The sequence below is a fragment of the Bombina bombina genome, chromosome 2 (assembly GCF_027579735.1).
Source record: "Bombina bombina isolate aBomBom1 chromosome 2, aBomBom1.pri, whole genome shotgun sequence".
Taxonomy (NCBI): Eukaryota; Metazoa; Chordata; class Amphibia; order Anura; family Bombinatoridae; genus Bombina; species Bombina bombina.
Genome location: NC_069500.1, coordinates 606,174,431 through 606,200,146, shown reverse-complemented (window position 1 = coordinate 606,200,146; position 25,716 = coordinate 606,174,431). Strand labels below are relative to the sequence as shown.

At 37.4% G+C, this 25,716-nt stretch overlaps 1 protein-coding gene across 1 annotated transcript in view; it reads left to right on the top strand.

Annotated features, from left to right (window-relative positions):
• Positions 1-25,716, top strand: part of LOC128647922 (D(4) dopamine receptor) — a 96,105-nt gene that overhangs the window by 24,188 nt on the left and 46,201 nt on the right. Inside the window, exon 2 of the mRNA XM_053700606.1 lies at positions 22,132-23,143. Coding sequence (XP_053556581.1) covers positions 22,135-23,143 — 1,009 coding nt within the window. The 5' untranslated portion in view covers positions 22,132-22,134. The remainder of the gene's footprint in view (positions 1-22,131; positions 23,144-25,716) is intronic.

The window sequence follows — 25,716 nt, the reverse complement described above, 5'->3', positions numbered from 1 at the left end:
GCCTTTTGTAGGGTATTGCCCTAAAGAAATCAGCCCTAAAGAAATCAGCCAATAGGAATTTTCAACTTTATTTTCGATTGACTGATAGAATTCTATCAGCCAATCGGAATTCAAGGGATGCCATCTTTGATGACGTCCCTTAAAGGAACCTTCATTCTTCAGTAGCTGTCGAAAGAAGAGGATGCTCCGCGCCGGATGTCTTGAAGATGGAGCCGCTCCGCGTCGGAAGGATGAAGATAAAAGATGCCGTCTGGATGAAGACTTCTGCCTGTCTGGAGGACGACTTCTTGCCGCTTGGATGAAGACTTCTCCCGGCTTCGTTGAGGACTTCTTGCCGCTTGGATGAAGACTTCTCCCAGCTTCATTGAGGATGGATGTCCGGTCTTCAAAAACTGTAAGTGGATCTTCGTGGGTTAGTGTTAGGTTTTTAAAGGGTTTATTGGGTGGGTTTTATTTTTAGCTTAGGGTTTGGGCACAGAAAAAGAGCTAAATGCCCTTTTAAGGGCAATGCCCATCCAAATGCCCTTTTCTGGGCAATGGGGAGCTTAGGTTTTTTAGATAGGATTTTATTTGGGGGGTTTGGTTGTGTGGGTGGTGGGTTTTACTGTTGGGGGGTTGTTTGTATTTTTTTTTACAGGTAAAAGAGCTGATTTCTTTGGGGCAATGCCCCGCAAAAGGCCCTTTTAAGGGCTATTGGTAGTTTAGTTTAGGCTAGGGTTTTTTTTATTTGGGGGGGCTTTTTTATTTTTATAGGGCTATTAGATTAGGTGTAATTAGTTTAAGTATTTGATAATTTCTTTTTTATTTTGTGCAATTTAGTCTTTTTTTTTTTTAAATGTTTTTTTTTATTGAGGTACTGAGCAATAACGTAGAAATAGCACATATGTCCAGATACAGAGTATACTTGAGAAGAACATCTTTGCAATTCTAGTATATAAAAGACCACAGGTGTCATAAGTACCAAAAAAGAAAAACTAGACTTATATAAAATACCACAATAACAAGTTCAACGATGAGGGGGCAAGACTGGTAAGGTGTATATAAGATTGTCTGAGGTGTGGATTATAAGATGTATGATGTATAGAGAAAAGGAGAAAGAATTGCATTTGGCAGAGATAACTGTCTGGGACATAAAATAATGAGACCTCATTTTAAAACCTTTGACTTGAAAAGGGTAGAGATGGACCCAAAAATGTCATGGAGGTAATAAAGCTATTTAACTGATCAGAGTAAGTTGGGGTAAGATGGGGATTAGTGTCACGGTTTAATTTTATGGGGAAAGGGGAGTTCAGCGGGCAAGAGCCGCTCTAGTTAATAAGAAAGGGGGAGAGAGGGAGAGGGGGCGTGTCCTGGAGTTGCGAGCCACAGTGTTATTATAACAATATGGTGTAGTAGGATCCCCATTGGGTTTTTTAGAAACTTAATAGAGTGAGCAAGAAGACGTTTGAGATAGAAAAGCAGCTTTCCAGAGTTCTAAGTGAAAAAATATGCTGTGTGTGAAACTCAAATGTATTGCCTGAGGTATGGGAGTTGAGATGAGGAAAAAATGTCAAGGCTTATGGGTGATACGGCTTAAAGTGATATCCCTCCATAATGAAGTAATAGAGTCCTAGTTGCTAAGGAGCGCACTCAGACAAACCTCTATAATTAAGTACCATAGGGTTTATGGCTATGAATGTACATACTGGAGTAAGTGAGTAGGGGAAAGGGAGGTGGAAATAATGTGTTCCATGTATATAGTGAGTATAACTGGAAATATAGAAGGTATAAGAGACTATTGAGTAAGTATATAATGTAGTGGGGCTACTTCTGAACGTTACAGTATATAGTAAATAGAAGTAAGAGGTAATATAGTTGGGATGCTAATGCATAGTCTGTACCTCTAATATGTTAAGGTGAGGAACATCCTATATTATAAAAGACAAGTGTTTGTCTGAAGCCGTCATGCGCAGTACAGACAAACACTTGGCCTTAGACAGCTGATCGCACGCGCAGGGGTGAAACACAGCAGCGCGAGGACCGGGCAGCACAGCTGATCGCACGCGCAGGGGTGAAACACAGCAGCGCGAGGACCGGGCAGCACAGCTGATCGCACGCGCAGGGGTGAAACACAGCAGCGCGAGGACCGGGCAGCACAGCTGATCGCACGCGCAGGGGTGAAACACAGGAGAGAGAGGACCGGGCAGCACAGCTGATCGCACGCGCAGGGGTGCAGTTCGCAATCGGGTAAGAAACATTATAAAGTTAGTGTCTGTCCTGTAGACCCGATCCCTGGGTGGAATCATCTGAGCGGGAGCGGTTTCAGCAGGAGACAAGGGAGCAATTGAGGTAGGCGCAGCTAGAGTTTCTGGGGTTTTATCACAGATGTAAAAGTCTCTGCTTCGCTCACTGAGAAGGCTCTTACCGTTAGTTTCAGATAGAGAACCAGGAGACCAGCCGTCCAGTAATAATTGAAGTCCGCAATGCGGCTCAGTAGCAGTGTAAGATGTGATCCTTGAAGCGTCATGGAGCTCTGTAGCGTCGAAGCGGACCGTCAAGCAGGGGTATGACAACTCCGTTATGGGTCTCTTTTGGAGCGGTCCCGCCTTCATAACCAGCTGAATACTCGGACTTACTATGCCGCCTATGTTCTTAATATCCGCTGCGGAGGTTTGTGTCATCATGGTCTGCGGTGCTGTAAGATAGGTTGGTGGTATCTCCTGCAGCGTGGTTTCCGGCTCCCTATGCGCTGTGTTATTTCTATCCGCTCCCGCCATTGCTTCTCTTAATGTGTCAGAAAGATCTGAAAAGGAATAGTCCAGTTGATGGATCAGATCTTGTAGGAGACCTTGTAGAATCACCATAGTTTCCTCTGAGAGGGCCATTAGTTTCCACTGAACAGTAAATTATCACCAGGTAATAGTGATGGTCGGCAGGCCGGGAAAGGGCTTCAGAATATGTGCGAGTCTAGGCCTTACTTGCAAGGAACAGGTCTTAAAACGCAATAAATTTTATAAGGCCACGTATTTCTGTGAACCCCAAATTTTCATGCAGATAGTTGAGCAAAAGTCTATCACAAATGTAGAGTGAGGTACAAATAAATTAAGTTATTTGAAATTCCTAGCTGGAGCTCATAGAATTTGCGACCTCTCCCGGCACTGCCTGGACACGCCCCCCAATTTAGCCTTTTTTATTTTTTGTAATTTAGTTAATTGTATTTAATTAATGTAATTTATTTAATTGTAGTGTAATGTTAGGTGTTAGTGTAAGACAGGTTAGGTTTTATTTTACAGGTAAATTTGTATTTATTTTAACTAGGTAGTTAGTAAATAGTTAATAACTATTTACTAACTAGTCTACCTAGTTAAAATAAATACAAACTTGCCTGTGAAATAAAAAATAAAACCTAAGATAACTACAATGTAACTATTAGTAATATTGTAGCTAGCGTAGGGTTTATTTTACAGGTAAATATTTAGTTTTAAATAGGAATTATTTAGTTAATGATAGTAATTTTTATTTAGATTTATTTTAATTATATTAAAGTTAGGGGGGTTAGGGTTAGACTTAGGGTTAGGGGTTAATAACTATTAGTATAGTGGCGGCGGTGACGTTGGGGCGGCAGATTAGGGGTTAATAATATTTAACTAGTGTTTGCGATGTGGGAGTGTGGCGGTTTAGGGGTTAATATGTTTATTATAGTGGCGGTGATGTCCAGAGCGGCAGATTAGGGGTTAATAATTTTATTTTAGTGTTTACGATGCGGGAGGGCCTCGGTTTAGGGGTTAATAGGTAGTTTATGGGTGTTAGTGTACTTTGTAACACTTTAGTTATGAGTTTTATGCTACAGATTTTTAGCGCAAAACCCATAACTACTGACTTTCAGTTTACGGTACGGATCTTGTAGTTATGGACTGTACCGCTCACTTTTTGGCCGGACAGGCAAACTCGTAATACCAGCGCTATGGAAGTCCCACTGAAAAAGGACTTTTTGAAAGTTGCGGTAGTTACGTTGCATCACGGCCAAAAAAGTGTGCGGTGCAGTTATACCTGCAAGACTCGTAATATCAGCGGTAGTGAAAAAGCAGCGTTATGAAGCTTTTTCACTCATAACGCAAAACTCGTAATCTAGCCGATAGTTATTTAAAAATAAGCAAAATTATACAGTTTTACAAAAACACCACCAGATGGGCTATATAAATAGATCAAAACATGTATGCAAAGAAAAATTAAGTGAATAATGCCCCTTTAAAGGTACATGAAACCCAAAATGTGTTTGTCATGATTCAGATAGAGAATACAATTTTAAATAACTTTCTAATATACTTCTATTATCTAATCTGTTTCATTCGCTTGGTATCATTTGTTGAAGGAGCAGCAATGCACTACTAGTTTCTAACTGAACAAATGGGTGAGCCAATCACATTCAATATACAGGGAGTGCAGAATTATTAGGCAAGTTGTATTTTTGAGGATTAATTTTATTATTGAACAACAACCATGTTCTCAATGAACCCAAAAAACTCATTAATATCAAAGCTGAATAGTTTTGGAAGTAGTTTTTAGTTTGTTTTTAGTTATAGCTATTTTAGGGGGATATCTGTGTGTGCAGGTGACTATTACTGTGCATAATTATTAGGCAACTTAACAAAAAACAAATATATACCCATTTCAATTATTTATTTTTACCAGTGAAACCAATATAACATCTCAACATTCACAAATATACATTTCTGCCATTCAAAAACAAAACAAAAACAAATCAGTGACCAATATAGCCACCTTTCTTTGCAAGGACACTCAAAAGCCTGCCATCCATGGATTCTGTCAGTGTTTTGATCTGTTCACCATCAACATTGCGTGCAGCAGCAACCACAGCCTCCCAGACACTGTTCAGAGAGGTGTACTGTTTTCCCTCCTTGTAAATCTCACATTTGATGATGGACCACAGGTTCTCAATGGGGTTCAGATCAGGTGAACAAGGAGGCCATGTCATTAGATTTTCTTCTTTTATACCCTTTCTTGCCAGCCACGCTGTGGAGTACTTGGACTCGTGTGATGTAACATTGTCCTGCATGAAAATCATGTTTTTCTTGAAGGATGCAGACTTCTTCCTGTACCACTGCTTGAAGAAGGTGTCTTCCAAAAACTGGCAGTAGGACTGGGAGTTGAGCTTGACTCCATCCTCAACCCGAAAAGGCCCCACAAGCTCATCTTTGATGATACCAGCCCAAACCAGTACTCCACCTCCACCTTGCTGGCGTCTGAGTCGGACTGGAGCTCTCTGCCCTTTACCAATCCAGCCACGGGCCCATCCATCTGGCCCATCAAGACTCACTCTCATTTCATCAGTCCATAAAACCTTAGAAAAATCAGTCTTGAGATATTTCTTGGCCCAGTCTTGACGTTTCAGCTTGTGTCTTGTTCAGTGGTGGTCGTCTTTCAGCCTTTCTTACCTTGGCCATGTCTCTGAGTATTGCACACCTTTTGGGCACTCCAGTGATGTTGCAGCTCTGAAATATGGCCAAACTGGTGGCAAGTGGCATCTTGGCAGCTGCACGTTTGACTTTTCTCAGTTCATGGGCAGTTATTTTGCGCCTTGGTTTTTCCACACGCTTCTTGCGACCCTGTTGACTATTTTGAATGAAACGCTTGATTGTTCGATGATCACGCTTCAGAAGCTTTGCAATTTTAAGAGTGCTGCATCCCTCTGCAAGCTATCTCACTATTTTTGACTTTTCTGAGCCTGTCAAGTCCTTCTTTTGACCCATTTTGCCAAAGGAAAGGATGTTGCCTAATAATTATGCACACCTGATATAGGGTGTTGATGTCATTAGACCACACCCCTTCTCATTACAGAGATGCACATCACCTAATATGCTTAATTGGTAGTAGGCTTTCGAGCCTATACAGCTTGGAGTAAGACAACATGCATAAAGAGGATGATGTGGTCAAAATACTCATTTGCCTAATAATTCTGCACTCCCTGTATATATATGCAGCCACCAATCAACAGCTAGAACCTAGTTTATCTGCTGCTCATGAACTTGCCTAGATAAACATTTTAGCAAATGATAACAAGAGAAGGAAGCAAATTAAATAATACTGTATAAGTAAATTGGAAAGTTGTTTAAAATGGTATTCTCTATCTGAATCATAAAATAAAAATTTTGGGTTTCATGTCCCTTTAAGTTAAGACAGATGTTTTTTTCAGGATTGTGAGATAATGACCTGAAAGGGACAGTCAACACCAGAATTTGTGTTGTTTAAAAAGATAGATAATCCCTTTATTACCCATTCCCCAGTTTTTCATAACCAACACTGTTATATTAATATACGTTTTTTATATATATATATATATATATATATATATATATATATATATATATATATATTTTATTTTATTTTTTATTGAGAACATAAGAATTGTACATACAAGTAAATAATATGGGTAGATGTTACACTTTACAGCGGTATATTAATTCTGTTGCATACCCTCAGAAATAATAAAGTCCTCATTTTATATTTTTCCCCCCCAAAATATAACAGTATTGGTCACTCTTGGAACAGATATATAAATTCAGTGTACAGACTTGGGGTACTATAGAGCACTAGAGTAAATGAACAAAACAAAAACAAAAAAACAAAAAACGAAATGCATTGTTCTAAATATATGTAAAATAATAGACCTAAAGAAGACAATGTAAGAGCTGCAGCTAGACACCTCCACGATATGTCAAACATTTCTACATGCGACAGACAGACAGACAGACTTTCTATTGGAAATATATTATGTAAATTTAGAATATGGGTACTTAACGGCCATAGTCCCCAGCCCACTGGAACACACAGGTATGGGGTATAAGGTAGACTGGAGTACAAGAAATTAGTTCTGGAACCAGGACTTCTAGTAATTAGGTCGCCATTTCAGGAGATAGACCATATCACATGGGGTGTATTATAGGTTCTATTGTCTTAAAAATCTCTTAATTTAGTGCGAGGATTTAGCCCGACATAAATATTTACATCCAGGTATAGGGCTGCGTTCCTTTTATAATATCAGGCTTGTCTTTTTCACAGCAGCTCCGGCCGTGAGCCGCAAGATGCAAAGGCAAGGCTATATGGGCCCCAAAAGATACGTCAATTAAACCCTGCTAGTATATAATTATAAAGAATGGGGCACTGCAATCTGCATGTGTGGGGGCACCTTAGTATATTATTATAAAGACAAATATATCTATGGCGTTAGACAGATGCATGTATCTCCATTTGCCCAGTCAGTATATTCCTTTTTCCATTAGTGTGCTCTTTAGCCCTGAACATATAAACCACAGGTTTCGGTCGGTCAAAGAATAAGATATCATACATTTTAAATACACAACAAAAATAAGAATATCAAACAGTCCGTATTATTAGATTTGATTCTAGGTCAGAGTGTAGCTGGGCGTCTAATGCGTTTTATCAAAAAGGCAAATCTACATTCTGTGCTATATAAATGAGTCTATCACTACTTATCATGAAGATACATTTGATTATACCTAAGTGAGCTGTTACAGCCCAGATTCATAACTTATAGACATCTATTAAAGGAACAGTCTAGTCAAAATTAAACTTTCATGATTCAGATAGGGCATGCAATTTTAAACAACTTTCCAATTTACTTCTATTATCTAATTTGCTCAATTCTTTAGATATCCTTTGTTGAAGAAATAGCAATGCACATGTGTGAGCCAATCACACAAGGCCTCTATGTGCAGCAACCAATCAGCAGCTTCTGAGCATATCTAGATATGCTTTTCAGCAAGTTATATCAAGAGAATGAAGCAAATTAGATAATAGAAGTAAATTAGAAAGTTGTTTAAAATGACATGCTCTTTCTAAATCATGAAAGAAAGAAAAAAATTGGGTTTCATGTCCCTTTAAGCAGGGACTATAATCTATTACATCCTAGTGTTGAAACAGGTATACAATCACCAACAAGGTTATAATTATAAGAGTAAAATAAAGGCAACGGCTTCTAAACTTAATGTTAGATTCAATTGCTGTTTATGATCTACAGCATGAGTCCTGAGTTCTTTTATCCCCAAGCCTTTGTTTGTTGGAAAGAATGAGCTAAGGAGATCTGGTGATCTCGTAATATGTCTTTAATGTAAGGATTCCAAAGCAGAGGAAGTCCCGTCAGGCATATAAAGTTCAGTTTACTGATAATATCTGGTGGATTAGGATACTTGAGTATAATATTGGAAGCCTCCGGTGAGAAGCTGCATGGATCATGGGCATCAGGTAGATCAGCAAACTCACGCAGTGTGTACTCTTCGGCTTTGGCGTCCAAGGCCCCCCCCCAAAACCCCTCAGGGACACAGCTTGTGAGCAGTGCTTTATCGCTTGCTGGGGTTCGCTCACTATGCCATGTAATGTCAGCATCGTTGGTATTGTTGATCCTATTTCCCCGGATGCTGTGGCTTGTGTGATTTTCAGCCCCCTTGGGGCAGCCAAATTATACTGTAAGTCGCTGGATGAAGTAGCAACACTTTCTCTTATTTCTTCCTGCCGTTGGGTCTCATCCTAAGATATTAGAGTCGCAGGGGTGCAACGTGTTATCAGAAGATCTTGTGGAGGTTTGTCTATAAGGCACAGGCATAGTGCTTTGAATCTGCGCCAGTGCTTATTATTGAAAATGTCTAGGAAATCAGTTTCCTCCATGTTGGCCATTTTGGCCACAGAATGTTGTGGTATTATATTAATACACTTTTTACCTCTGTGATTACCTTGTATCTAAGCCTCTTCTGACAGCCCCCTGATCACATGACATTTTATTTATTATCTATTGACTTTCATTTTAGCCAATTAGTGCAGTGTCTGCCACAAGCCACGGGCATAATTACAATGTTATCTATATGGCTCACATGAACTAGTGTGATCAGAGGCGGCCGTCAAGGGCTTAGAAATTATCATATGAGCCTTCCTAGGTTTAGCTTTCAACTAAGAATACCAAGAGAACAAAACTAAATTGGTGATAAAAGTAAATTGGAAAGTTGTTTAAAATTACATGCCCTATTTGAAACATGAAAGTTTTTTTGGACTTGACTATCCCTTTAAATTTCATGAACTACTTATTACATCCCTAAAACTAAAATTCTCTTAGGTGTTTGTTATCTAACTGTTGAATTACATTGTTATCTTTAATCTAGCACTCTTTCTTGTATCTTATTGGCTAAATATTTCTTAATAAATGTTTCAGTTATTTTTACAGTATATCTAAGTAAGTTTGTAACACACAAATTTCTCTCATATACTTTAGTAAATAATCAGTCTATGGCTCACATATGACAACATTCTACACAAACAATACATGGAACCCCTCCCTAGTAAATAGGGTCAGTTTGTTGTTACTTACCTGCCCAGTCAATGACTCAAGCAGACGTCCCAGAACACATCCTGATGTGCCGGAAAACAAAGGCAATGCTTTATGTCAATTTATGTATAGTTCTGAGATATTGTTGATACACCCATCTCAACTTAACAGACAATTATATCTAAATTGAATGTCAAATCAGTTTACAAAATAATATAACAGCATTTATGCAGTTAAAAAAAAGTGCTTTTGAGGCTTTACAAGACCCTGCCCCCCAAAAAAACAAACAAACAAAAAAAAGCAAAACATGTGCTCTGTCACTATAGATTGCTCTCAAAGTATCAGCAAACAAAGGGGAGTACCCTGTTTTGTACTTTTGTAAACTTTATATACATATATATATTATTATTATCATTTATTAGTATAGTGCCACAAGATTCCAAAGCGCTGGGTACAGAGATAGGGGTATACAATGACAAGGATTTGTGATAAGATACTAAAACATAACAGACTACACTGTCAGAAAAAAGGGTACAGTTGGGGTCCGTTTGTGAACACTTAGGGTGCAACTGCTGTGGTTGTACCCTCAATGGACCATAATTACACCTTAAGGAACTAATATGTACCATTTAGCGGTAAATAAGGTACAAATATGTTTCCAACTGTCAAAGGGTCCATGTCTGTACCATTTAATCCCCTCAAATAGGTACATTCACTTGTGTGACTAAAAGGTTGAGGGGGATGGGTGGTTCAAGGCTGCCAAACCCTGCAAGTCCATATAATTTGTACACCTCATTTATTCATATTCACATAACTGTCAGTCACCCAAAATGAATGCAACATACATGTTGTACAGCAAAATTATTATGTTCAATCATTGTTGGTAATATGCAAGAAGCGGGCAAAGCAAAAAAAATACTTAATAACCCATTTATTCAATGATACTGTGTTGCTGGTTCTAAATAGCAAACAAACAATTAACATTTTAATGTTTATATTTAGAGCATCAAGATGTTAACTCTTAAGCATAAAGAAAATGTATTACTAAAATTATAGAGATTTTTTTTTAAAACTCTATAAAATAAACAATAGCTGTTTTATAACCAGTTTTAAAAAAAATAAAATAAAATTGTAACCGTTCCCCAGTCACATACATGGACATTGTGTAACACACCATAGCACCATCTATTTGTTAAAAGTTCCTTGACATTGTGTAACACAGCTCCATCTATTGGTAGAAGGTTCATCACCAAAATATGTACTGGGGAAATAGATGCATTTGCATAGATTTTGCATAGAGTGACAATTCAATGTATGGTTGTGAGTTTTATAGTTTATTCCTCCCCCAAATGCCCCTTCTTTTCGTTAGATTTATATTTTATTATTATGTTGTTTTCTATATGTTTTCTATATATTTATGTTTTATGTGGCATGTCACCCTAAATTAAATGGGGTGTTTTTAGAGTATAGTACAGAGTGATATAAAACATGTTGAGTAGCTCTTTTTGGAACTGGTTGTTTAGCCTGGTTCTTTCAGGTGGTCACGTAGCATTCTTTGTGTTTGCTATATGTCTACAGTACTATCCAAACTTTTTTAAAACTGCAGTTTGACTATTGTAATACTGTCTGAAAAAGTACACATTAAATGAATGCATATCCGAATGTTATATAATACATTTAATGGAACAGCATTTGTAATATGCTGTGTTGAGTACAAATTTGCCATCAGTAGGAACAAAGGGCTTGTCACTGGGGTAGTACCCTTTAATTGCCAGATTTGCACAATTTGTTAAGGGTCCAATATGGTACCATAGCACTAAGGTCCAATCTAGTCACCAAAGGTACATATTTGCCTTTGAAAGGTACAATCTGCAAGGGTACCAATTTGTACCCATGTTAAAGGGTACAGCGGGTGTACCTTTGAGGGTACTGTCCCAGTGACAAGTTGTTGTACCCCTAAAGGTACAATTTTTGTAATTTTTTTCTGATAGTGTATATAGCTCTAGTACAAGAGGAAGAGGGCCCATCTCAGGAGCGCTTACAGTAGCTTGTCACATGGATTGTAGTTGCAGCAGTGAGTCAGGCAGTTCATGGATTATTTTAGTTAGGATGAAAAAGAGAGGAGAGATTGTAAGCCTCTCTGAACAGGTGTGTTTTAAAGGAGCGTCTGAAGCTATACAAGGTTGGAACAGTCTTATGGAGCAGGGTAGCATGTTTCAGAGGACAGGAGCAGCATGTGAGAAGTCTTGGAGGCAGGAGTGAGACGTTGAGATAATATAATGGAGAGACGTAGGTCAGAGGTTAATCATAGAGGACGGGTTGGGGAATACTTGGAGATGAGAGAGGAAATATAGTTGGGAGTTAGGCTTTGTAAGTTAAAGTTAATACTTTAAATTGTATTCTGGAGTGTATGGGGAGCCAGTGTAGATACTGGCAGAGCAGCTGATATAGATCGGCAACTTAGCTGAAGCATTCATAATAGATGGGAGATAGTAGAGGTGTTTGGGAAGGCCATTTAGAAGTAGATTGCAATAGTCAAAAAGAGGGAATTAATTATCTTAAATATTACATTTTCCCCTAAACAATTCTCATGGTTTGCAATAATTCTAGATGCTTATATCCACATGTATATACAAAATAATTAAGTTACCTTTTTTATTTTCATTTACTAAAACACTTCAATATACACATAAGGAAAAAAAAAAATCATTGTCTCACCGTATTTGTTATCAGTTATAGTTGGTCTACTCTAAATGAATTCTATTAATTTAACCAGTGAAAATATAATACACACATAATAGATAGAGAATTTATGTGTTTTGTTTTGATTAATGTAATTTGTTCAATGACCCTGCAAGTGCAACACAAATTGTTAGACCATAGTATACTCTTTCTATTCCTTTAAAAGACAAAAGAACATTCAGACACATCAGTGTTTTTAGGCCAAAATAACTATTCACCAAGAATCTGGTATTTTAAATATAGTATTTTACTCTAGAGCAGTGCTTCTTAAACTGGAGATTGGGACCCCCAGGGAGTCCATTAAAATTGTTGAGGTCCTCACTAAATTTGATAATGTACTTTAAGTGTGTGTTGTGAGGGTGCAAGCAAGTGTGTGTGTGTGTTATGAGTGTGCAAGCGAGTGTGTTTGTATGTGTGTGTGTATTTACGAGTGAGTGTGTTTGTGTATGAGTCAGTAACTTTATCCATATTTTGCTTAATGTGAGGTAGGCACATAGCTAGTTTTGTACCTCTTCAAATGCGTGGGCATTGCTCACACTGCGGAGAAATCTACCTGGAAGGTACCTACAGTTAGACAATGATTCTATCTAACACCGTTAGGGATTAGCAATGACTACGAAAGTTGAATTTACTTATATTCACTAATAATCTCCTCACTTGTGTCATATATTGATGTATAAAAAAAAAATTGTATACCCATCTGACAAGGGGTTTTGGACAATCCAGTGCAAATAGGGGTCCCAGGTGAAAAAAAGTCTAGAGAATTAACTTCAAACTTTTAATTAGTGAAATGATTTACTAGCTATAGCTTCAGGGTTCCAAATATATTTCTCAAACTTCTGGTACTAGACATGTAAAAAAATTACTTTCAAATATAGGAGCACACCATCAATATAAGCAGTAGAGGGAGGCAGCATGACATTATTTAAGTTGACATTGCTTGCATAAGCATAAGTTACACTTACAAGGATAGGGAAATGAATTCATAAAACAGTATATCTTGTTTTGAAAAATGCTATGGAAATCAAATGGGGAAAAGAAGGTTCCAGAAATTCAAAATCTAAAACTCTTTGCCCCCCCAATAGGGTTGCCACCTCAGGCATGTTTTCCTGGACACTTCTAAGTTACACATGTTGCAGGGTATGCAGGGAGAAATATGAATAGTGCATATAAATAGTACTGTCCAGAAACACAGTGCATATTCTTCCCTGCACACCCTGCAGCATGTGTAACTCATAAGTGATCAGGAAAACATGGCTGAGGTGACAGTACTACCCCCAAATTAATTTTCTGGTGTTAAAAAAGGACATATTAAAGGAAATGCATTTTATTTCCAATTGTGCTTGTATACAGAATATGGGGAGATGAACAGATGATTAATAAATATTTGTATACAGGGTTTATTATCAATTCCAGCAGATTAATCTATTAGCAGGGAACCTGCTTATTCATTCATTATTGCTCTTAGCATGAACACTAGCCAACAAACCCCCTTCGGTTTTACAGGGAAAAATACATCTCTGTGTAGATTTGTCAAATGTGACATGAGGGGCCCGATCCGATATGCAGCGTCGCCCGCAAAAGCCGGCAACGCCAAATTTTACGCTGGTTTGGTATCCTATATACGGCGTAACATAGAAGTTACGCTCGTATATTTCACCCTTCGGCCGTAGTTTTTTGGCCCATAAACTGGTATAGAAAAGCCGCGCAGTTTGGGGCGCAATCCGATATACGGCGCAAGGTTTTGGTGCAAGTGTGGAAACCTGCGCCGCCCGTAGTTTCACCTCGCACATCGGTCTATCACATATACGGCGCCGACAGTTGCTAAAGTGCCGTAAGTCGGACAAACTAGCGATGTCCAGGAATAAGCGTAAGTACACATTTCTGGAGTCGCCAGTGACTTACGGCACTTTAGAAACTGCCGCCGCCTAAAAAAACTAACTAAAGTCTTAAATCTCCCGTAACTGTCTAACACGCCTCCCAAAAATAGCCTGACACGTATACCCCTCTATCCGCAATCCCCCTTCTCACTCCTAATAAATGTATTAACCCCTAGACCGACAACCCCCCACAATGCAATAAGCCTATCCTAGTATTAACCCCTAAACTGCCGCTCCCGGTCCCTGCTGCCACCTACATTAAATGTATTACCCCCTAATCTGAGCCCCCTACACCGCCGCCACCTATATTAACTATATTACCACCTAATATGATCCCCCTACACCGCCGCAACCTATATTAACTATATTACCCCCTAATCTGAGCCCCCTACACCACCGCCATCTATATTAAATTTATTTCCCCCTAATCTGAGCCCCCTACACTGTCGCAACCTATATTAACTATATTAACCCCTAAACCTAAGTCTAACCCTAACACCCAATAACTTAATTATTATTTAAATAAATCTAAATAATATTAATATTATTAACTAAATTATTCCTATTTAAAACTAAATACTTACCTATAAAATAAACCCTAAGATAGCTACAATATAATTAATAATTACATTGTAGCTATTTTAGGGCTTATATTTATTTTACATGTAACTTTGAATTTATTTTAACTAGGTACAATAGCTATTAAATAGTTAATAACTATTTAATAGATACCTAGTTAAAATAATTACAAAATTACCTGTAAAATAAATCCTAACCTAAGTTACCATTACACCTAACACTACACTATGAATAAATTAATTAAATAAACTACAATTATCTAAACTAAAATACAATTAAATAAACTAAACTATAGTACAAAAAACCCCACTAAATTACAAAAATTAAAAAAATATTACAAGAATTTTAATCTAATTACACCTAATCTAAGCCCCCTAATAAAATAAAAAATCCCCCCAAAATTATAAAATTTCCCTACCCTAAACTAAATTACAAAATTAATCATCTCTATTACCAGCCCTTAAAAGGGCCTTTTGCGGGGCATTGCCCCAAAGTAATCAGCTCTTTTACCTGTAAAAAAAAGAACAATCCCCCCCATTACAACCCACCACCCCCACACCCCTACTCTAAAACCCCCCCGATCCCCCCTGAAAAAAGTCTAACCCCCAAGTGGTCCTTACGACTGGCGGAGAAGGTCCTGTTCCAGGCGGTGAAGTCTTCTTCCAAGTGGCAACCTCTTCTTCTTCCAGGAACCAGCCGGCGCGGAGCGGAGGAGTTGAAGACCGATGACCGCAGAGCTGAAGACCGTCCACTCTGTAACTGAAGACCGGCGACGCTAGAACTGAAGACCGCGGAGCCATGGAGCATGGAGGATCCTCTTCATACGATCTCCGCCGTACACTGAATAGGAATTCAAGGTACGCGATTAAAAATGGCGTCCCTTGAATTCCTATTGACTGATTTGAGCCTTCAAATTTAAATCAGCCAATCGGATGAGAGCTACTGTAATTCTATTGTCTATTCAAATCAGCCAATAGAATTACAGTAGCTCTCATCCGATTGGCTGATTTGAATTTGAAGGCTCAAATCAGCCTTTAGGAATTCAAGGGACGCCATTTTTAATTGCGTACCTTGAATTCCTATTCAGTGTACAGCGGAGATCGTATGAAGAGGATACTCCATGCTCCATGGCTCCGTGGTCTTCAGTTCCAACGCCGCCAATCTTCAGTTCCAGCATCGCCGGTCTTCAGTTCCAGAGTGGATGGTCTTCAGCTCCGCGGTCATCAGTCTTCAACTCTTCCTCTCCGCGCTGGCTGGTTCCTGGAAGAAGAAGAGGTGCCACTTGGAAGAAGACTTCACCGCCTGGAACAGGACCTTCTCCGCCGGTCTTCAGGACAGGTAAGGACCACTTGGGGGTTAGACTTAGGTTTTTTGAAGGGGGGATCGGGTGGGTTTTAGAGTAGGGGTGTGTGGGTGGTGGGTTGTAATGGGGCGGGATTGTTCTTTTTTTTACAGGTAAAAGATCTGATTACTTTGGGGCAATGCCCTGCAAAAGGCCCTTTTAAGGGATGGTAATAGAGCTGATTACTTTTGTAATTTAGTTTAGGGTAGGGAAATTCTATTATTTTGGGGGGCTTTTTTATTTTATTAGGGGTCTTAGATTAGGTGTAATTAATTAATTATTTTTTGTAATTTAGTGTTTGTTTGTTTTTGTACTATAGTTTAGTTTATTTAATTGTATTTTAGTTTAGATAATTGTAGTTTATTTAATTAATTTATTGATAGTGTAGTGTTAGGTGTAATGGTAACTTAGGTTAGGATTTATTTTACAGGTAATTTTGTAATTATTTTAACTAGGTATCTATTAAATAGTTATTAACTATTTAATAGCTATTGTACCTAGTTAAAATAAATACAAAGTTACCTGTAAAATAAATATAAACCCTAAAATAGCTACAATGTAATTATTAATTATATTGTAGCTATCTTAGGGTTTATTTTATAGGTAAGTATTTAGTTTTAAATAGGAATAATTTAGTTAATAATATTAATATTATTTAGATTTATTTAAATAATAATTAAGTTAGGGGGTGTTAGGGTTAGACTTAGGTTTAGGGGTTAATATAGTTAATATAGGTGGCGGCAGTGTAGGGGGCTCAGATTAGGGGGTAATAAATTTAATATAAGTGGCGGTGGTGTAGGGGGCTAAGATTAGGGGGTAATACATTTAATGTAGGTGGCAGTGGGGTCCGGGAGCGGCGGTTTAATGGTTAATACTAGGATAGGCTTATTGCGTTGTGGGGGGTTGTCGGCCTAGGGGTTAATACATTTATTGTTAGGAGTGAGAGGGGGGATTGGGGATAGAGGTGTATACGCGTCGGGCTATTTTTGGGAGGCGTGTTAGACAGTTACGGGAGATTTAAGACTTTAGTTGGTTTTTTTAGGTGGCGGCAGCAGTTTCTAAAGTGCTGTAAGTAACTGGCGACTCCAGAAATGTGTACTTACGCTTATTTCTGAACATCGCTAGTTTGTCCGACTTAGCAACTGTCGGCACCGTATATGCGATGTGCGAGGTGAAACTATGGGTGGCGCAGGTTTCCACACTTGCGCCGAAACCTGCGCCGTATATCGGATCGCGCCCAAAGAGTGTATCGCTCCAACTGCAGGTTTATTGTTCATGAGATACCAAACCATTGACATGTATACCCTCATAAACTACTGAAGTTATAGTTTTGCAAATAAATAAATCAATGGGAAACGTATTCTACACACTATGATGATATTGCTTTCTTTGTCTCTTCTTGCTATATCCACTGTAACTAATGATATGTTGTCCCCTCTTTATTTACTTATGTTTTGGTGATCTAGAGGCCTAGCCCAGACTAGGAGCTGCAGAGGATTATTTACCTTATAAAATAACACATGTATTTCTTCAGCTGTTTGTAGGGTTGGCACCCATCCCTTTAAATACAGAACACTTATAAGTTACACATGTTGCAGGGTGTGCAGAGACGAATATGAATAGTGCTGTCCAGAAACACAATACATGTTCCACCCTGCAGCAGGTGTAACTCACAAGTGTTCAGGAAAACATGGCTGAGGTAGCAACCCTAGTTACTTACTGATCAGCTGATTATTTCACCTGTGCAACGGTTCAGCTATAATGAAAACCTGACCTGTTGGGGGTATTTGAGGACTGTGGTTGAGAAACACTGGCTTATTTAGGCTTAGAACACTCTTTCTTATAGACAAAATATGTATATTCCTGCCCCGTGAGAAAAACCTCAGTGTGATATTTCATTAAAAAGGCTGGATACTATTTGTACAGGGAACCAATAACCTATGGGTATGTGACAGTTTCCCTAACAAAATAAGGTGTTAAGCAAACAGATATAACAAACTTCACAATGCACCATATTAAAGTATTAACATTTGCAAAATAATTGGTAAAGCACATAAACTATTAATCTGCAATGCATATAATATATATTGACACTGGAGCAAATGTAAGATGCAATAAAATGCACCTAGAACAAATAAATAATTTGTTTAACATTTCCAAAGGATCAAAATATATTTAAAGTGTATTATACCCACATTACTTGCATAAAATTGTTCTAGAAAACTCTGCAGCCTTAAAAGTGTTGGTGCAGTTCTATAAAAGGTAATTAATTACAGCTGGCAGCTCTTTAATAGACTGTTCTTGGGATTCAGGTGAGAACATGGTTTCTTCTGAACTACACAAAGCATTGGATTGCTTATAATTGGTAGATTTATATGTTTTACAGTAAGTTTCTGCTGAAATTAAAAAGTGATAAATGGTATGAAGTAATTCTATTTCATGGTTTAGTTTTTGCAAAGATCAGAAAAGCAGAAAGTTTATATAACTACATAATAATGTTATAAATAAAGTTCTCAAGAGTTGTGCACATTCTTGAGCCTATGTCAGAAATAAGTAGTTTTAATAAGGATAACTAGAGATACATTTGAGAACCAAACTTACATTGTATATTACTGGGAAGACATAACTCACAGTGAGTGAGTATGTCAAAAAAATATGCTTCTATGCACTAATTGTATAAGTAGTTTGAAGTATATTACAAAAGAAAATATAAAAAAATACCTTTTATTTAGTTCTTATTAAAAGACAGCAAATATGTAAAGTAGTTCTGCTGCCCACAAATATTAAAAACGCTTCTCCTATGTATTGACTTTTATAATAATGTATGTTGATTATAATACAAGTATCCTAGGGATCAAATAGAAATCCAAATACCGTTTTATATATATATATGTAACGTGTTGTACTTTATTAAAGCGTTATGTCTTCCCAGTAATATGTTATGATTATGCTTACGCACTGCTCCTTAAAGTGAACTACTACATATACATATGAATATATATTCACCCTGACAAGTCACTTAAGGAGAGACTTATTAGTTTGTTACTAATATTTTCTATTCCTTGCTAATACAAATTTTACATTGTATGGTCTATATGAATGAATATAAAAAAAAACATTTAATTTTACTTCCATGGCTTTTAAAGGGATTTCATAAAGCTGAGGCTTGAAAGCATTTTTCTCAAAAAACAAACAAACCCCCAGCAACAGAACAAGAGGTCATGTTCTCAAATTGGAGGGTAACAAGTTTAGTAATTTTCAGAAGCACTTCTTTACAGAAAGGGTGGTTGATTCATGGAGTAAACTTCTATTTTAAAGGTTAACATAGGAATGCCTGGGATATGTATAAGGTTATCCTGGTAGCTAATCAAGTTTGCACTTCAGTAAGACATTTGGGCAGACTTGTTCCTAGCTGTGATTAGCAGCTGTGCTTTAATGTTTGTGCATACTTAAAGAAACAGTAAAGTCAAAATTAAAATTTCATGACTCAGATTGCATTTTTTTTTTAAACTTTACAGTTTACTCTCTTTATCAAAATGTTCTTTCTTCTCTTTAAAATCCTCAATTGAAGAGTGAACCTAGGTGGGCTGAAAGGATCTCAGGAGTGTGAACGTGCATCAAACACTCTTGCTGCAGTATGTGCAACACTGTATAACATTACTGCAAACGTTTAGTAGTTGTTCAAAACACTTAAAGGCACAGTCTACTCCAAATTTTTTGTTGTTTAAAAAGATAGATAATCCATTTATTACCCATACCCCAGTTTTGCACAACCAACACAGTTATAATAACACCTGTTTTACCTCTGTGATTACCTTGTATCTAAACCTCTTCTGACAGCACCCTGATCACATGACTTTTTATTTATTATCTATTAACTTGCATTTTAGCCAGTTAGTGCTGTGTCCTGCTCAACTCCATGGGAGAGAGCACAATGTTATCTATATGGCACACATGAACTAGCAGTTTCCTGTTGTGAAAAGCAAATAAAAAAAGCATGAGATAAGAGGCTGTGTGTAGTGGCTTAGAAACAGGCAGAAATTTAGAAGTTTAAAGGTTATAAAGTATATTAATATAACAATGTTGGTTGTGCAAAGCTGGGGAATGAATAGTAAAGGCTTTATCTATCTTTTATAACACTAGCTATTTTGGTGTTGACTGTCCCTCTAATGATTTTTCTACAAAATTCACTATTTAACACTATGGGGGGGGGGGGGGGGGGGGGTTTGTAGCTAAATCATTAGATTAACCATTTGGTAAAGAATTGTGATTGACCTCATTGTTTCATATACTCTTGCCACAGAGTGCTAAAGACATGTGCACACTCCTGAGCTCCTACAAGCCTACCTAGGTTTTCTCTAACAGATATCATGAAGCAAAATTAATATTCCAGGTGAATTGGAAGGATGCCCCCCCCCATTTTTTATGTACATATTCTAACTAAACCATCAAAGTTTAATTTTGACTGTACTGTTCTTTTAAAAGTCATAATTTGTTGTGTTCTCTGGCTGGTACACACACATTCCATTAACCTCATCCTGTCCCCATTTACAAAACTGTTACTTGATTATTCCGGTCCTCTGATCCAAAGTACTTTATTTGCGTTGAGCTTCTGTCTATATAAGGTTTTGTGGAATTTACATTGTTACAGAATTGCTCATTTATTATTTTTAGGTAGAAGTGTATATTTATGCTTTGATTAATCTAATGTATGTGTTCACCAATCCTGCAAATGGGACAATAAATTCTCATTGTGGCCCCTGATTGAAAAGGGCACATTTGTCTTACAGCAATAAAAACTGCTGCAAAATCCATTCATAGTAAATGTAGTTCAGTTAGTTTTAAAAAAACTTGGAAATCTATTCAAGATCCTAAATGTTTTGTCAAATCATAATTTATTTACACATAGTTTTTTAGCTTCTCTTTAGTGTCCCTTTAACTGGTTCACAGATGCACAGTATCTTTTCATTATTAGTATGTAAATAGAATCTAACAGTAGTTATATACACCCCACACGTGGGTAGATTCATGTGATCACTACTCTTTCTGTAATGTATAATATATCCCTTGAAAAACATAACAGGTTTATTAGTGAAAGAAATAATTATTTGCATATAAAAGAGAAGTAAAATCACACTGTGCAGAATTCACTAAATAGGTTTTCCAGAGCGTTTTAAAGTGACATGAAACTCAATTTTTTTTTTCTTTCACGATTTAGAAATGGCATGCAATTTTAAACAACTTTCCAATTTACTTCTATTATCTAAATTGCTTCATTCTCTTGATATCCTTTGTTGAAAAGCATGTCTAAATAGGCTCAGTCGCTGCTGATTGGTGTCTGTACATAGATGCCTTGTGTGATTGGCTCACCCAGGTGCATTGCTATTTCTTCAACAAAGGATATCTAAAGAATAAAGCAAATTAGACAATAGAAGTAAATTGGAATGTTGTTTAAAACTGTATTCTCTCCCCCCCCCCTTTTTTTTCTTCTCTTTTTTTTCTTTCTCCCCTTTCTCTTTCTTTTTTTCTCTTCTTCTGACAAAATATAAAATTCCAACAATGTGCTAATGTTTAAGTTAACAATGGAAAAAAATGTATACCTAATTTTTCTTCTGTTTTTCTCTTTACACCCTATATAGGGATTAAAATTATTTTGTATGTTTTGCAATGCACTGTTGGTTGTAAATAAAGAATTTAAAAAAAAAAAAAACCTGTATTCTCTCTCTGAATCATGAGAGAAAATATTTTGCGTTTCATGTTCCTTTAATTGGCACATCTGCTATATAATTTCATGGTTAACTATATGAAGCTTCCTAAAAATATTATTGTCTAAACCACCCGTGGTTATAATATACTGCCCATGACTATGCAACGGTTAGAAAAAAAGAATGAACAAGTAAAAAAAATAACATGTACCAGTCATCTGTTTGATATTTAAATATTCAATTATTGCCTAGTATGAAATACTTTTTATAGTTGTCTGGTTTGATAAAATGGATTCTGGGTCTACAGTCCCTTGTTTCAGACGCTTTCTTTCCTATACTTTTGTGTTATAGTATCCTTGCATTGTGTTTTATGGTTACAGCAGAACAAATTATTGCAATTCATATTACATGCAGTATGAAGTGTTTAAATGGAAAGAGGATATTGTACCATATCTGGGTGCTGGGGCAAGCTATGGTTCATGTAGAGTGTGACTAATTGTTATGCTGTCATCCTATCTGTTTCCCATTAGTTTCCTTTTACCTTTACAGGTTATGCATCACTGCCACCTTATCTTGCACCTTAACCACAGACCTACAGTTCGTACCACCATGTTGTCATTAGTACTCAATTCTCTGTATAACTTCACTTCCTGGAATATCAGTGACATGGAAACAAAGCCAGAGCAGATGACAGAACAGTGGCTGTTCCCTTCTGCTTATCAATCTCTTAAGATTGGTATCATAACAACCCTTGGATGCCTTATTATCCTGGGGAACGCCTTTGTACTTCTTGTCATTGCCTCTTCTGTTTCTGGCTGGTCCCGCAACAGTCGCTACATTCTTATTTCCTTAACTGGCACAGATGTTACATTAGCCGTAATAGTGGTGCCTCTCAATCTCTATGGAAGCCTGGCTCTAGAGCCTAGTGGGGACGATGTGGAGTCCCCAATTGGGCCTTATTGTCACATAGTGGCTTTCATCAACTCCTCTGTGTTTGCTTCTTCAATCTACTCCTTGTCCATTATCAGCCTGGAGCGCTACATAGCTGTATTCTACCCACTGAGCTACAACCGTGTCATGAGCCGTAGGAGGGTCAAAATGCTAATTGCTTCTGCATGGCTGTTGCCACCCATCTTTCTTTGCCCGATTTCTATCCCTAGTGGTACAGTAATAAATGTTTACTTTTCCAGAGCCTCACTTATTTGTAATCCTGACTATGCCAGTAATGTTCCTTACTCTGTCATACTCACTGCAGTCATCTTTTTCCCTTGCTCTGTTATTGTCACCTTTGCCAACTTAAGACTATGGCTGGTAGCAAGGAAACAAAATAGACGGATGAGTATTGGCTGGCCTGGGAGAATACAGAGGCCAACCATACCCACTGTGTCTGGGAATCTAGCAGAGAAGAATAAAAATACGACCAGTAAAGACATGTGGCTAAGAAGAGATACAAGAGACTGTAGCCCAAGTAGGGGAGATCCTGCTTCCAGAGTGCTTATTCCTGTTGTCATTGTCTTTTACACTTGCTGGGCACCATGCATGGTTACCATCCTATATAACGGTAAGAGTTTTTATTTATTTATTTTAAAAAGACTAATATTTATATACTATTAAAAATAACATGAATATCACCCTCCATGCAAAATTATAGTATTAGTCACACTGACAGCCTTCTAACCCAGAACACCTAGAAATATTGCAATATGGGTGCATTACTATAAATATTTCCAAAGGGGATTAAAAAATATGTTTCAGATATGTTGTAATAGCAAAGTAGTCACAACTGTCTTCCCTTTCATCTACTCTTACACCGGACCTCAAATACGTTACATTTTTAGCTTAAATCATTTGACATTTCCATCACCCCTTAAACATTCACTAGTCTAGAGAAGATACTTTCATTAGGCCCAGCCTCTCCCTCCAATTTCTATTCCTTCTCACTATAACCTTTTGCCCCTAAACATATTTGATGGATTATACAAAAACTCCTTCTATGATATAAAATTTCCTTCATGAATAGCATATAGCATAGCTTTCATTCTCAACACTCAAGCGAGATGAACATCACTAAGTGGATAAATGACCTGCTTACAAGCAATTTAAAAGATTATATACCCCCGATAACCTTCCTCTATCTTCCTTTGACACTGTTTAGCACCCTGGTCTGCTCCAAACCACCTAATCTTTTGACATCTGTGGCTCTGCCTACTCATAGTTCTTTTCATACCTCTCAGACTATACCTTCTGTGTATCAATCTCTTGCACATCATTTGCCTTTCTAGAACTTAATGTTTGGGTACCACAACACTCTGTTAGAGGTCCCCTTTCTTATTTCACCCTGCCCATCATTTTTTCACTCTTTTTAATAAACAGATATGAAATGCAAACTTATTTTTTCAGGATTATTTTAGCGCATACTATTTGAAACGGCTCTGATTCACTCCTATTATCAAATTTGCTTCAATCTTTTGGTATCCTTTGAAGAAGCAGCTATGTGTTACTGAGAACTAGATAAACACATTGGGTGAGCAAATGACAAGTCATATATGTGCAAACACCAATCGGCAGCTAGCACCCAGTAGAGCATTACTGCTCCCGAGCCTTCCTAGGTATGCTTTTCAACAAATTATACCAAAAGAATTTAGAAATGGAATAACAGAAGTTACAGTATATACTCTCTCAATCATGACAGTTTAGTTTTGACGTTACTTTTCCCTTAATAGAGTACAGTTGATTTTATTATCACCTGCATGTTGATGGCACCCAGAAATATCCTCTTCCTTGCTCAGTTAGGTCACCAGCTGCCTAACTAGTTTCTTATTCTGGGTGACCTTGTATTTTCTAAAGCACATCTTTAACATTGACCTCCTCTACTTCCTCATTCATAAACCTTACCTGTCATTACTTCAAGCCCTCATGCCCATTGTCTTAGAGTTCTATTTAGCTTAGAACTTTTAATTTGCTCCACACATCCAGTTCTTATCTAACTTCTGCTGCAATCACCTTAACAATGTCTAAATTCTTCTACTATAAAACACAAGATTCTAATCCAGTCTGTCACTTTGTCTTCTGCTATTTCATCATCTCTGGTTACCAAAACCTATGCCTCTCTTTTATGAAACATACTTTATGTCCTTAAGTTGCTATCTTAAAATTTCTCTCGTAGGAATACTCAAAACTGTTTCTTCTTTATCTTCTGAACTACCCTTGTGCCATACTAAGATGCATGCAAGAGTGCATTTGCTGCAATGTGTTTCTATTAAAGGCTAGCACTGTCTATATGGGAATGAATATTCTTCATCAGCTTGATATCCTAGCAGGAGATAGATAGCACATCATATATATACCTTCTCTAAAGCAGTTTATTATGACCAAACTGGTTCATATTTGCGTCGACCTGAAAAAAGTCCCAAAAACACATGTATAAGTTGAGTATGCAGGGACTAGCTTTGCCGGAACCGCATCTTTCCAGACAGAAATCTCTATTCAACCCAAAATAATTGTGTTTGTAATAGAAAACTTTAACATACATATAGTATTAACTTGCAAACCTGGATCAGAGTTGCTGTCTTTATATAACATAAATGCAACAGCCCCTAAACTTTTATCCTGAGAAATAGTCAGTCACTTAAATACCCTTTCTTCCCCAGTCTGATGCTCGGTTTGAACTTCAGCAAGTCGTCTTCACCATGTCTAGATTCCTAAATGCATTAAGTTGCTGCCATGTGATTGGCTGATTAGCAATTTGTGTTACCAAGCAATTGAACAGGTGTACCTAATAAAGTGGCCGGTGAGTGTAGATGAGTACAGGCTCACCACATCAGCTGTCAAACAACCATGATTATTATGCCGTTCAACTTCTGGAAGTAACAGAAAATATATAACCTTTTTATCAAAGTCATCATCTAGCATGTCAGATAATTTTACTTGGAAAGATTTTGCAGGATTTATATGAAGTGTGTTATAATCCTCTTAATCTTTAGCCTTAGAGCTTTCTTCACATAGTCTTCCTTGTTAGGAACCACCATGGGGCACCATTTATCTGCCTATTTGATAACTATAGATTTTTTTCTTACCTAAACTAACCAGTCCATCCTTCTCAGTTTAGCTAAGATTGTGCACAGCTCCTTGAAG